The sequence below is a fragment of the Stylophora pistillata genome, chromosome 2, assembly GCF_964205215.1.
Source record: "Stylophora pistillata chromosome 2, jaStyPist1.2, whole genome shotgun sequence".
NCBI lineage: Eukaryota > Metazoa > Cnidaria > Anthozoa > Scleractinia > Pocilloporidae > Stylophora > Stylophora pistillata.
The window spans coordinates 57942123-57954719 of record NC_142520.1 but is presented as its reverse complement, the minus strand read 5'-3'; the positions used below and the strand labels follow the sequence as shown (position 1 = coordinate 57954719).

The 12597-nt window shown below is 39.2% G+C and overlaps 2 protein-coding genes and 1 pseudogene across 4 annotated transcripts in view; 2 read left to right on the top strand and 1 right to left on the bottom strand.

The window, feature by feature from the left end:
• Window positions 1–9671, top strand: part of LOC111319170 (uncharacterized) — a 25674-nt gene extending 16003 nt beyond the window's left edge. For 2 of the 3 annotated variants that reach the window (XM_088748818.1, XM_088748820.1), the window contains 10 exons: window positions 902–942; window positions 1352–1517; window positions 1877–2031; window positions 2453–2579; window positions 3138–3323; window positions 3969–4153; window positions 6612–7026; window positions 7444–7750; window positions 8028–8093; window positions 8638–9671. In XM_088748818.1, the coding sequence (XP_088604944.1) occupies window positions 902–942; window positions 1352–1517; window positions 1877–2031; window positions 2453–2579; window positions 3138–3323; window positions 3969–4153; window positions 6612–7026; window positions 7444–7750; window positions 8028–8093; window positions 8638–8867 (1878 nt within the window). In that variant the 3' untranslated portion in view covers window positions 8868–9671. The remainder of the gene's footprint in view (window positions 1–901; window positions 943–1351; window positions 1518–1876; window positions 2032–2452; window positions 2580–3137; window positions 3324–3968; window positions 4154–6611; window positions 7027–7443; window positions 7751–8027; window positions 8094–8637) is intronic. The other variant, XM_088748819.1, reaches the window with a different exon arrangement.
• LOC148740617 (uncharacterized) overlaps window positions 1–12597 on the bottom strand; it is a 1045961-nt pseudogene that overhangs the window by 682660 nt on the left and 350704 nt on the right.
• Window positions 9384–12597, top strand: LOC111319169 (uncharacterized). Its single transcript, XM_088749150.1, has 6 exons — window positions 9384–9469; window positions 10250–10319; window positions 10438–10714; window positions 10829–10951; window positions 11226–11343; window positions 12067–12597. Exons 1-6 carry the CDS (start codon window positions 9384–9386, stop codon window positions 12152–12154), a joined length of 762 nt encoding a protein of 253 aa, XP_088605276.1. The 3' UTR covers window positions 12155–12597.

Genomic DNA, 12597 nt, shown 5'->3' with positions numbered 1-12597 from the left:
TGGATTGTACTCATCCGTGAAAAATTTTGAATGGTTTGACGGCCGCGAAGTTAGGCAGATCGGAAAAACAGTGACTTTTCAATTCTGAGAGGCATAACGTATTATTTAGCTATTGTACGGTTGCGAATTATTTCTATCTATGCCGGGCTGTGCGCATGAATAAATATTTGATTAATCTGCATTTAGTGGGTTTTGACTGTTTTTCAACTAGCGCGCGGAAGAAAATTTAGTGGTGAACAATAAAGACAATAGAGTGTTTATGTCTCAGAACTATCGGTTTGATAATTGCCCCTTGGAAATTTGATGTTCTTAAAACTAGCAAATTTGCCCTCGAAGCTTCAATTCTCGGGTTAGTATTTGTTTTAAGAACATCAAATTTCCGCAGCGTAACTATCAACCGATAGTTCTTCGACAGAAACACTCTACTGTTTAAATGGATGCATGCGGGAGGTTGCTAAGCACGAAAGAAGCGCTAGAGTGGCGCAAGGCGATAGCCGAGAGCAACTCTAGCTTTAAAACATAACATCGATACATTGTGGCAAAAGAGTTCCCTTTTATATTACAAATCTAACTTGACCAGAAAAAACAAGCATGCGAAGACTAGTCTTTGCTTTGCTCACGTCAGCAACGTACACCCGTGGACAAATGGTGTACGCTGAACTGACCAATCAAAGTGCGCGCCTTACTTTGGTTGTGTTATAAAAATATTTTAATCATTACTATACCATTTTTTGCCACGGTCAAGTTATGATTGTAATTGTTAGTGCTGCACAAAGAGGATAACAAACAGACACAAGATTGGCAAGCGTAAGTTAATTATAACATGGACATATTCGATATATCTCAGTGTTTCAGTGGGAGAGCTTCCTTAGTCATATACTTTTATTTTCTCAAAATACAGGACACCCAAGGATACACAGCCATGCATCATTCCACTTACGTGTAAGATGAATAAAAAAATAATGTAATGTTAAATTACCTGCGAAACTGAGAAATATGAGATTGCTTTAGTTTTCCTCTCCTCCTCCAGGTTATTGTTTTTGAAATCTTGGGCCACCCTGCCATCCAATCAAATAATAAAAAACAAAACAAAACTACTCACAACAAAGTTTCTTTTGCCGCTATCGATAGCATGTGTCTATTCTTATCGTTTATTTATCCACCAAAATATTCATCTCTGTTCTGACTAGCTCTGATTGCTTTGGCTTTAAATGACAACGCGAACCATTAGCCTGTTACGGTTCATATTTTTTATTTTTGTTGTTGTTGTTGTTTTTTTTTTTTTAAAGACACATGAAAGCAAAAAAATGCCTGATGTTTCTGTTGCATATATATCCTTATGATCATTCAGAGACAAACGCGGTGAAGCATTGAAACTGTTACTGGAAAAAGGTCTTGACCCAAGTGTTCAACACAAAAGCAACAGGAGCACTCCCTTACATTTGGCTGTGAAAAGGAAAAACGAAACGGCAGTACAGATCCTTACGCAGTGCCCTGGGTGTGACGTCAATCTACAGGTTTGTTGGGTTTCTTTGAAGATATTACTTCACTTGGGAATACATATCCCTGGTGCTTTCTAAACTGTCCCACTAAATTCAGCAAACATTGCATATATTTTTTAGGAAGCATGTCGCAATCAAATTTAAACCTAGTTCGATTTTTTTTCCTCCTAAACGTACATGAAAAATATCTTATCGGGGCGAATTTAAATATCCCTGAACCGGACTATTATGACATTTGGTCCAATTTTAGATTTTTCCATCCTTCCATTTCAGTGCTAAAATAAACTGCTGCATAAGCTGCCAGTTTAAACAATGTATTAAAAAGTCGAATTGTTATAGTTGATTCCTAGTATCACGCTTTGACTCGCTTTCAGGACAAGGCAGGTGATACCCCACTCCACGATGCCATCCTTTTACAAAACCACAGCATGGTGGATATGCTGTTGGACTGCCCAAGAATTTGTCTCACTCTTTGTAACAGAAAAGGTTTCAATTATCTTCAACTCGCTGTATTAAAGGGAAATAAACGGTAACTATGCCACTACACCACTGTTCAGTTAGGCAGCTCAATCAAAATAAGGGTACAATAGCCAACTGATTCAGATGTTAAGCATCCGAACGCTGAATTATGCACCCACTTGAAAGGTTTAGTTTTCAACTTATCGTCGCACTTTCCGAAACGACTGCAGCTGGGACATATTTGGGATCGCACGAAAGCTAAGCTTATGCGACTCAGGTCTAACTGGAAGTTTATGGTCTTCCAGATTGCAACGTCGTTGTTAATCCCTTGGTGTGGTTTTCCTAAACAAAATTTGGACAATTGGGGCGATCCGAGTTATCAGGAAGAAACCAGACCAAATATCAGTTTTAAAATTATTTTTATGCAGTCACCTACGGTATTCGCCTTGAGATTCAGTGTAATATAAATCTATTTTGTCATTTATTCTTAGCGCCGTGGAAAGAATTTTTGCCAAAACCGGAAATACCTTGAATGTTGTCAAAGATGATGGATATACGACCCTTCATATTGCAGCAACAAATGATCACCGCGAGATAGCTAAGATCCTTTTAAAGAAGGTAATATTATGTTAATTTCTTACCGATTTGGGGGTTTAACTGTCTTTAAGAGATTTGAAAGAGTGTTCTTGCGTGGTTGGTTGGGAAATCAGTGCTGTATTCTTGCCCCAGTAATAACTAAGAACAAGAGGTTGACATTTACGGCCAGCGGTTTACACCAAAAAGTTGATTTCTATAATTCTTACGCACAGTTTTTGCGCTGTTTAAGTGGTCCATAACGCCAAAACTGATCTCCTTGTTTCCACATTCTCAAACAACATTCTCTCGTTGAGATGTTACTCCATCATGGGATATCCCGTGATATTTTGACAGGATGACCTCTCTTCGGCAGCGGAAGGCGCTAAGGAGTGCTTCTTGCTTAAGAGCAGAACACAGTGACACAGGCAGGTCTCGATGCTAAAACGGCCCGGTCTAGAGTCCAGATTGCTGACCGTCAGGCCACTGCGTATTCTTCTTACCGACAACTTCAATAAAAGTTTAAAAAACATTTTAGATAGTGAAACTAAACGCCAACTGCTAAAGGTACGTTGATGAAGAGGGTACTCTTTTATCTAACAGCCGGGGTGTGAGGTCAATGCTCTAACTGCTGTAAATCAATCGGCACTTCACTTAGCCGCCTACGAAGGGTACTCACTCATGGTAGAAATGTTGCTGGACCACGGAGCCAATGTGAATGCGGTGGACAATGACGGAGATACAGCACTTCATCTCGCCTTGATGAAGGAGAGAAATCTGGGAATAATGGTAAAAGAGTTAATAAACTTCATGCTGACGAACTGTTTCTGCCGTATAGCGTGAGAAGTTTAGTAATGTAAAATAATTATAAAATTATTTGGATGGCTATGCTCGTAGCTTTGACTAGGAGGTTTGAAGGCAACTCCAGGATTAGCTTTTTTGTTGATCTCATCGGTTTGGACATAGTTAATCGAGGGGACTGGTTAGGAAGGCCGGCGAACTTCAAAGGGGTAGGTTATTGTTCAACTTTTTGGTGCGTGACGTCACGACTACCGTGCATTACAATACAATGCAGCGTTGTTCGAGAATGGTTGATAGAGAAATGTTTTGACTTTAAATGATCCCCTCGATTAACTATGGTTTGGACAATGATACTGTTTTAAAGTAGAATTATCGATAGTTTCATCTTTCAGGCAATTCCGCTGTCTAACTTATAAACCCGACTGATTAAGGAACGTAGATAGGTAAAGAATTTCTACCATCAACCACACCTTTGAAGAATTGCCTTCCCAGTTAACTTTGCTATGACCCCGCGGTAGTGCACTGATCTCAAATGGGTCAGTGCTCTCAGTGCTTGTAATAAGTACAACTAATGTATAGGTTCTTTGCGAGTGTCTTTGCCGTTTTAATTGGAATAGTGTTGCTTTATTTTAGCCTGGCCTGGGGTTACTATTTAGGAGTGTACGAAAGAGCAGCGCTTCCTTTGTCGCAGTCTCACGCTGCTTGTTAAGCTATGGAGCTGACGTGTTCAAAATCAATGGCTCAGGGGAAACACCGCTGGACAGATGTCGAGGATCGGAAGTTGAGCAACTCATTCGACAGATTGCAGCCCGCGGAGGGTATTTAAGTGTTTTGTAATATATTCGCCTATTGTCAAAAACGTTGCAAATATAAACGTATATATTAAATATGTATATATGTTCTGTTATAAAAAAGACACCTTTTGACGAGAAATATAAACGCATATATTAAATATGTATATATGTTCTCTTGTTATAAAAAAGACACCTTTTGACGAGAAAAGAAAAGGTACATGCATTTGATATAATATTGTCAAATTGCAACGTTTTTGAAAATTGGTGTACATACAAATATGTATGTATTCTGATGAGTGAGCAATCACGAAACAAGCTTGTAGGGATGAAAGCGTAGTCTAACTCAACATATATTGTGCTATACTTTTATGTATCGAGCACTGTAATACGCAAAAATCGAAACGCAGACTTCATATATATATTTATTACACGACTCGGACAGTCAGAGGGCCAATAACTAAAATCAATCAATCAAAATGCTCTATTACCGTTCCAATATTCTCTAAGTATTGGACCGGGCACTGTATATATATCCCGCTCAGGGCAAATTTTCTTTTCAAACATTTATTCTATTTTTATATATATAAAAATATATACGTTATTCATAAATTGACCATCAGCTAAAAACTGCTCAATGGGTTTACCAGAGCGTTGAATAGATATAGTTTTGAACTAAATCAAGTCTATATCTGTATACCATATCTATTCAACGCTCTGGTAAACCCATTGAGCAGTTTTTAGCTGATGGTCAATTTATGAATAACGTCATTATATATTTAACAACTATTCACCGAAGTGGAGGTGGTTAGTGAAGGATATTTGACGAGCCGCGAAGCGGCAAGGTAAATATCCACCGCTAACCACCGACACTGAGGTGAATAGTTGTTAAAGTATATACTAAAACAGTGAGATAATTTACACCACCGTCGTTAATTTGAGTGATTTCTTCGCTTGTCACGGATGCAAACCGGGACGCCATTTTTTCCCGAGTTGCTCGGAGGTAAATAGCAAAGGATATTCAGAGTTTGACTAGCCAATCAGAGCGCGCCTTCAACGCCATCCACTGTTTTAGTATATACTAAATATATATATATATAGAAGGTTTAAACTTGATTTCCATAAAACAGTGCTCGATGCATATAGTAGAGCGAGTACAACGTGTGAAAGGCAGAAAAAAATCAATCAACTACATTTCATCCCGACATACCTGTTTCGTGTTTGCCCACTCATAAGCGGATTTTAATGACAGCATAACGCAGTACCATTGCTTGTACACTATACTAATTATACCATACTAATTGATTTGGTGCGAAAAGTGTCATGTCAGCTGTTGCGTAGGAGGGCTTTGTTTCTGTGTTGGCAGGAAGAAACGAGCTCGTTACGCTTGTTGAATGTAGATAGGTCGGGTCGGCAGATGATCAGGAATTTCTCTTTAAGGCATAGATTGCATCGTTTGCTTGAGCTGTTGTAGGGCAGGTGGGGAGATAGGATGCGCCAGGTGATAGAATAGCCGATGTTGTTGTCGTTAAGTGTCCAGATGTGTTTACTGAGTTCGGTAGAGTTGCGGTGCTTTGCGTGTCGGAACGACGAGGTATGGTTGCAGTAGCGGTTCTTGAAGTCGTTTGCAGTGAGTCCGATGTATGAATCCGTCGAGTTGTTGTCTTTACGTGTGACGGTAGCTTGGTAGATAACAGATTGTTGGAGGCAGTTTCCGTCTAGCGGGCGTGAGTTTTTCTGTCGGCAGTTGCATTTCTTGTTATTGTTAGCGGTAGTGTCGGCGGTTGTGTCTTTACGAAGGAAGTCATGATTCTTTTGTTGTGGTTGTCGATGATTTGTTTTGTATTGTTCGTGCAGCTGTAAATGATCTTGATTGTGTTTCTGTTGAAGATTTTGCGAAGTTTATGGCCTTTAGGGAAGTCTTTGTCTGAACACCAGCACTAACATCGGGCATAAATTCGTCGCGCCGATAGACAAACACTTCCCTAAAGACCATTAACGTCGCAAAATCTTCAAAAGAAACACAATCAAGATCAGTTACAGCTGCATGAACAATACAAAACAAATCATTGACAACCGCAACAAATATATATATCCCCAGATGAGTGAGTGAAAGCGAAACAGGCTTGTAGGGATCAAAGTGCAGTCTTTGTATTTTTCTAACTCAACTTAGATTGCGCTCTACCTTCGTGTATCGAGCACTGTAATGAGGAAAAATCGAAACGCAGACCTCCTTTGTAATGGTGGGGCGGATCCTTGCTTCCAGAACACCTATATTACGATGAGATTTATATCATGGTAACACAACACGTGATCATGACTAAGAACATTCTCAGTCGTTTAGTCTCCGTATCTCATGCCTGAAGTGAAGGGACACTACTAATGAGGGGACATACATTTAGTCCAAAGGGTGTCACTTTAATGAAGGAAATTGCTTTTTACAGTGACATTTATGTGAAAATGATACTTTGTTTATTAACTGCAGGTCTACACATGACAAAAAAATTCCAAGTTTTGGGTCATCGAGTGAGTCACAAACCGAACCTGAATTAGATGGTGCTTCGTCTTCAGCAAGTGAGGCAACGTTGAGAGACAAAACAGTAAAGGATCATGAAAATCAAACAGACAACACAGCAAGGCGCGTAATAAGTGACTTGTGCAGTGGAGATCAACAAGAATCAGTATGGGAGGAGATTTCAGACCAGATGGAAAGTGAGGACATTAAGCCAGGCCAAACAGTTGAAGGTGTATCACAAGAAACAGCCCTTGTGGAAAATGTAATGGCAGCTGAAGGTGTATCACAGGAAACAGCCCCGGTGGAAAATGTAATGGCAGCTGAAGGTGTATCACGGGAAACAGCCCCGGTGGAAAATGTAATGGAAGAAGACACATCGTGCCAGGTAAGTGGTCTAAGCAGCGCTATAAGTTAAAAGTACTCGAGTGGTACCACTTTGCATCTATAAAGACCTATTACAATGATATGTTTCAGTTACCACCATACTGTTAGAAGTCTTACTCGATCACTCAACGGATTTTTTGTTTTCAAACCATCTGTTCCTCGTTTCAGATAATGACCGTGAGCAAAACATCTACCTTAGACAGCTGTTGGGGATTTTCCGATCACTTTTCTTCCGTTAATTTTGATCTTGTAGCTGTTGAAGTGGTGATACTCTCCCGAAAATACCTCACCGTTCTCTCTTCTAGATCACAAATGGTTCATGGCCAGACTAAAATACTCCACGGAAACTCACTTTTTAATGAGAACCTTTCAAAACTAAAATAAATCAAAGGAGTTGAGCTATTATTTTTTTTAACAGGAGAATATTGTCTTGGAAGTGACCAATCAAGTCGAGGCGGAAACTTGGGCCTCAGACATTTCAAACAACAACGCTGTCGAATCTGTAGAACTGGAAGGGAATAACGCCGACACAGAAATGAGCGATGGCGAGATGCCACCATCACAAACACAACTTGAAGACCACGATGTAGATATGGGCCAGGACACAGAAAATGAAGACAAAAATGCGTTGAAATCTGATGATCACAAACTGCTGTGTTATATTTGTGAGGAGATTGAGGCTGTTGTTGCATTCAAACCTTGCGGCCACACTATTGTATGCATAGGTAGTTTTGCTTTTTTTTATTTTAGATGTGTTTTTGTTCTATATTGATCACTCAAATTTTGAGCCTTGTAATAATTCAAGCGTCGGTTATAGAAAATTACTACGAAAAAGAACGCGTCTTTACAATAGCTGTTTTCCTTGAGAGGAAAATCGCGAATAAGGTATGAGAATGAGCTAAGGAGGACCGACTATGATTAAGTGTGGAGAAGATTAACACAGATTAGTTTAAAAAAGCGATCTTGATCTTGGTGCTCATTAACGTAATAATATGTTTTCAGAATGTGCAGCTCAGTTGAAGAGATGTTTGGAATGTAAAACGCCTATTACTGGTAAAGGAACGAGAGGTAACTTGCACAAATGATCATGATGTTTCTAATCTTTAGATGTTGTCCTTCGCTGGCGGGGCGAGGCCGATGCAACTTTTAACGCTAAAAACTATAATTGCAAGCTTTCGCCGATTCGTAGTCGCGACTCACAGCATATCATCCCAATGATGACGTGGATCGGTAAAAGCTTGGAAGTTTAGTATCTACTCCTAACAGAGAAGAGACAAGCAGGCCTTACTTGAACTTACTTATTAAACCTTTGGATAATAGTAATCGTAGTGATAGTGTTTAATGAGGGAACCCAACTCGACAAGGTGGTTTGCAGTGAGGCTCTCAAATGATTTGTCGTGTAATTTGAGTTTTTGATTCTTAATCAGTTTGAATTTTTTTATGAAATTCATTTTAACTGACTTTAGCTTTACTGAGTGTTCGCAAATATCCAGATTTTGCAAGCAAGGAAAAAAAGGTTCTTAGTCAGCTTCGAAATAATATTATCATTTGGTTTGTTTTTGGGGAATTCTGCAGAAAATATTATTTAACTCCATTCGCTCTAACTTCACAGATGGTAACCCAATCATCGGAATTAAAAACAAATCCTTGGTCTTGGGATATCAGCAACTTGAAGCAAAGTTTCGGAAATTGGAGGAATCTGTTGTGTGTTGTATTTGCGTGGAAAGGAAGAAGGACGTAATTTTCGGCTGTGGTCACGGCGCATGTCAGTTTTGTGCAGAGCAGCTGAGTGTCTGCCATATTTGCCAGAAGCTAATTGAGATGAAAATACAAATGTTTTGATTCTGTGCTGTAGCTTGGCGGCTTTTTTTTTTTTTTTTTACATCATCTTCGTAAGGGTACGCCGTGAATTCTCGATCGATGAACCGCTATATTCAAGATTTACATCAAAGCTCGAGAAAATTTTTAAAAGTTACCATATCATAAGCTTAGGAATCCAGCCAAATCTGGCCATCTTTCAATATTCCACTGACAAAATTTTAAAGTCTTTTTCGGGAAACAAAGGAATATGAATCAAATGAATTTCAATTGATAAAGGGGGTAAGTTTCTAAGGAAACTGTGGTGCTGTGTTGGGGGGGGGGGGTTATAACGAGAGAATTTGGTTTTCTCAACGCAGTTGATTCTGAAATTGGCAACTCTTAACGGGTGGCCAGTTTACATTATCGAGTTGATAACTGTGCTTTTTTGCAAGTAATTTAATTGAACTAAACTGACAAAAAAAAAAACAACAACAACAACAACTCCAGCAGAAAACAATTTCATTTAAGTTGGGGCCGGACCCGCTATGTGCCCTATAGATGACTCAAGAAATGTTTAGTTCAGACTTTTTGCTTCTGATCTTAGAGCTTCTTGTGAAACTTTTTATCATAACAGCTCTTTCACGGTAACATAACCTTTTTTAGAGTGCTCTTTTAGAGACTAGAGTATTTCTTTACATCGAGAAAAAACGAGTTTCACTTGTTAGTCGCCCTTCATTTTCAGTGACAGGACTGGAGTAACTTCAATATAGTAAGGTGAGCGATTAGTCTGAATAACTCAACTTATGAAAACAAGCTTCTCTAAATAAAGTTTCTCTTCAAGCAAAATCTTGTTTTGTTTTCATCAGTCAAATGCTGAGTTAGCTCAGAGCCAGGCTTTAGTTTGAAAACCTTCCAAAGGCACCATATAACCAAGTTGCATGACCAAAAGTTTGAGATACAGAAATTTGGTATTGCAAATTGAAATAAAGATAAGCGACTCGTTACTAATCATCTGTTGCTGTTACACACTTAAATTTCATAAATGAATCTGTCATTTTTTTCGCAGATAGTTCCATCGTTTCAAGAAAACAGACTAATCGTAGCTCAACTCGTTTTTCTCGGAAAGCAAAGCAATTCTTCCAGTTAAAGAGAAATCAACTTCTATACATATTTCAAGTTGCAAAGTAGGTTCATTCTTGCCGCCTTATTTAAAGCTGAGTAATTAAAAACAGACGTGTTCTGAGCAGCGATTGCAAAACAAATAAAGTGCAAATTAAGGTTAAATAACATGCGAGTGTAAACTCATTGGTTTTCCATTAGTGAGAAATTGAAGTAACATTTTAATTAAGATGACTCAAACATTACATGATATCCCGTGGATATCATGAATAATACGTGGTTGACCCTGGACTTCTCTTCACCAGAAAAGTCTTCAGGCTGACGTGGAACGAAAACAAAGTATCCCTTGACAAGAAGTATGTTGTACCAGATCAGGTCAGCTTCGCTCCACGTCAGTCTTGCTTCAAAACAAATAAGAAGAAGGTTTTTTCAGGCTCCAGAAGCTACCAAGAAAAACTAAGTGTAGATGTACAATCCAGCGGTAAGGGGCTAGGAAGAGGACGCCATTCTTCCACTATTTTCAGCAACTCTATTTGTGTTCTATTTCTTAACGCGGGTGCTCGTTGCACTCAAGCGAAACCTAAAGGATGAGGCGGATTGGAAAGGGTCAGAGGTTGCCCCTTGTAAACTCAAGATAAGCATCCGTTCCACAGAGCCTCCAAAAACGAGTGCTAAACTTCGCCTGGTTTACAAATGGAAATCAGCGGCGCCTCGTCTTGGAAGTCAAGACTTTGTCGCTGATGCTTACTTAAATACCGACAGCAATTGGGGTAAGTATTCCTCGTAGCGATCAGCAAAATTTTAATTACCACAAATACTGTTACCGTCTTCAAATTGACGATATAATTTCAGTTGCTCATCTCTTCTCGTAATTTTATTTCCAGGAGTGGGTGATTCTTTGGATGGAGATGCAGCTCATGTATTATCGCCACTTGCTGATGGTAATTTCCTGAATGACTTTGCGAAACAGCGGTCGCAGACACAAGTTCCTTCGCAAGTCCACACAGGTAATGCAGTAGTGCAGGCATAGTTTTAACTTTCCTGGGATTTTAAAGATGCTGAATTGTGACTTGTCGAGTCCATAGGTAGCATTTTCCGTAAAATTTAAGATACGTTTCATACTTTTGATGAGGCCAAAGGTCTCCTCTGGAGTTCTTCGGATTATCTGTAATATTCTATTGAAAATAGTGAGGAAGAGAATTCATGAAAAGATAGACCCCTTTAGGAAGGTCTCACGACCTCTAATCTTTTCTCTATTTCTTTTCCTGTTTATTCTTTCAGAGCTTCATCAACACGTTCATCATCTGCAAAATATCCAAGACGTAAATGTTAGCTCTGAGTACTGCGCAGTCGGGGACCATTCTTCCTTTTCCATTCAGGAACCATCAACCAGCCCAAGGTTTGTGTCGTCTGTTATTTGCTTAGATTAACATTTAGTTTGCTCAAGTTATGAAACGAAAAAAGAGGATCTGTCGGTTTCAGGGTCAGCAACACTTTTAAGGTTTCTTGGTTCCGCAGTACTGAAGCACACTCAATCTTTGGACGCTGAGAATCGTGAAATCGTCTTAATCTAAGCGAGATGTCTTTGCTAAGGACATGGAAACTGGCCAAAAAGGGCATGTACAATTGTTGCTCAACTCTTGCCATGTCAGGAGAAAGCCAATAACACACAGACTGAGTTCCTTTGTAAAAGAAAGTGTTTCTAATAGTTTCGTGAGACCGAAACCGAGGAAACGATCAGGTGTTAAAGATAAAATGTGTATCCCCATTGAAAACAAGAGGTAACGTAAGTGACCAAGTCAAAGGACAATGGTGATTTACTCCGCAATTGGGTTCGGCAGTTTACCGAGTTTCTCTCGTTGAACATTCGCCACTCGATAATTCCCGCTATAAACTTTTACACCCTACCATCAGAATGCACATTCTCCGTACTGTTCTCTGTACATTTCCTAAGGTGCTGACAAGGAGAATCCGTTCGACAATCAAGAGCTTCCCAACTTGGTGATCGTCTCCTATATCTCGTGACTATAATGTGTGATTGGGGGGGAGGAGATACTGTCAGGCGAAATTAATGGTCACTTTTAGATGTTAAAGGTAAAGTCTTGTTCTCCTTAACTTTCAGAGCCCTTCCACCAGGTACGAGTACAGCTACACAGAGAAGTATAACTGACGGCTCGCAGCACAGAGACACAAACTCTTCTGGAGAATAAAAAAATACCCGCTGTAGGAAAGAAATATCAGTTTGGAATTCAGTTCACATGTTATTATGATGAATAACGCTTTAATTCACTCTCTGTATCACTGCGACTTAAAACTAACTGATTTTAAGGTGGAAAAATTTTGAATGCTCGGACATCATTATTCACTGCGAAAATTTTATTTAACTGTATTCGTAAATGATTGTTCTTGTTTTGTTTGTTTGTTTTTAAGTGGAAGAGAATTTTATTCCCGAGTCTCTTCTTCTTGCCGAATCATGTTGAAAACTACTCACGATTAACTTTTTTAAAGCATTTTAGAGGACGACTTTAAGGTTTTGAAATCAGGAAAAAATTGCGAAATGTTGTGGACTCCACTCAGTTTTTTAAACACATTTTAGAAATCTTCTGTTAAGCAAGTAGAAAACTGCAATAAAAAAATCCGATGCGAGTGATGA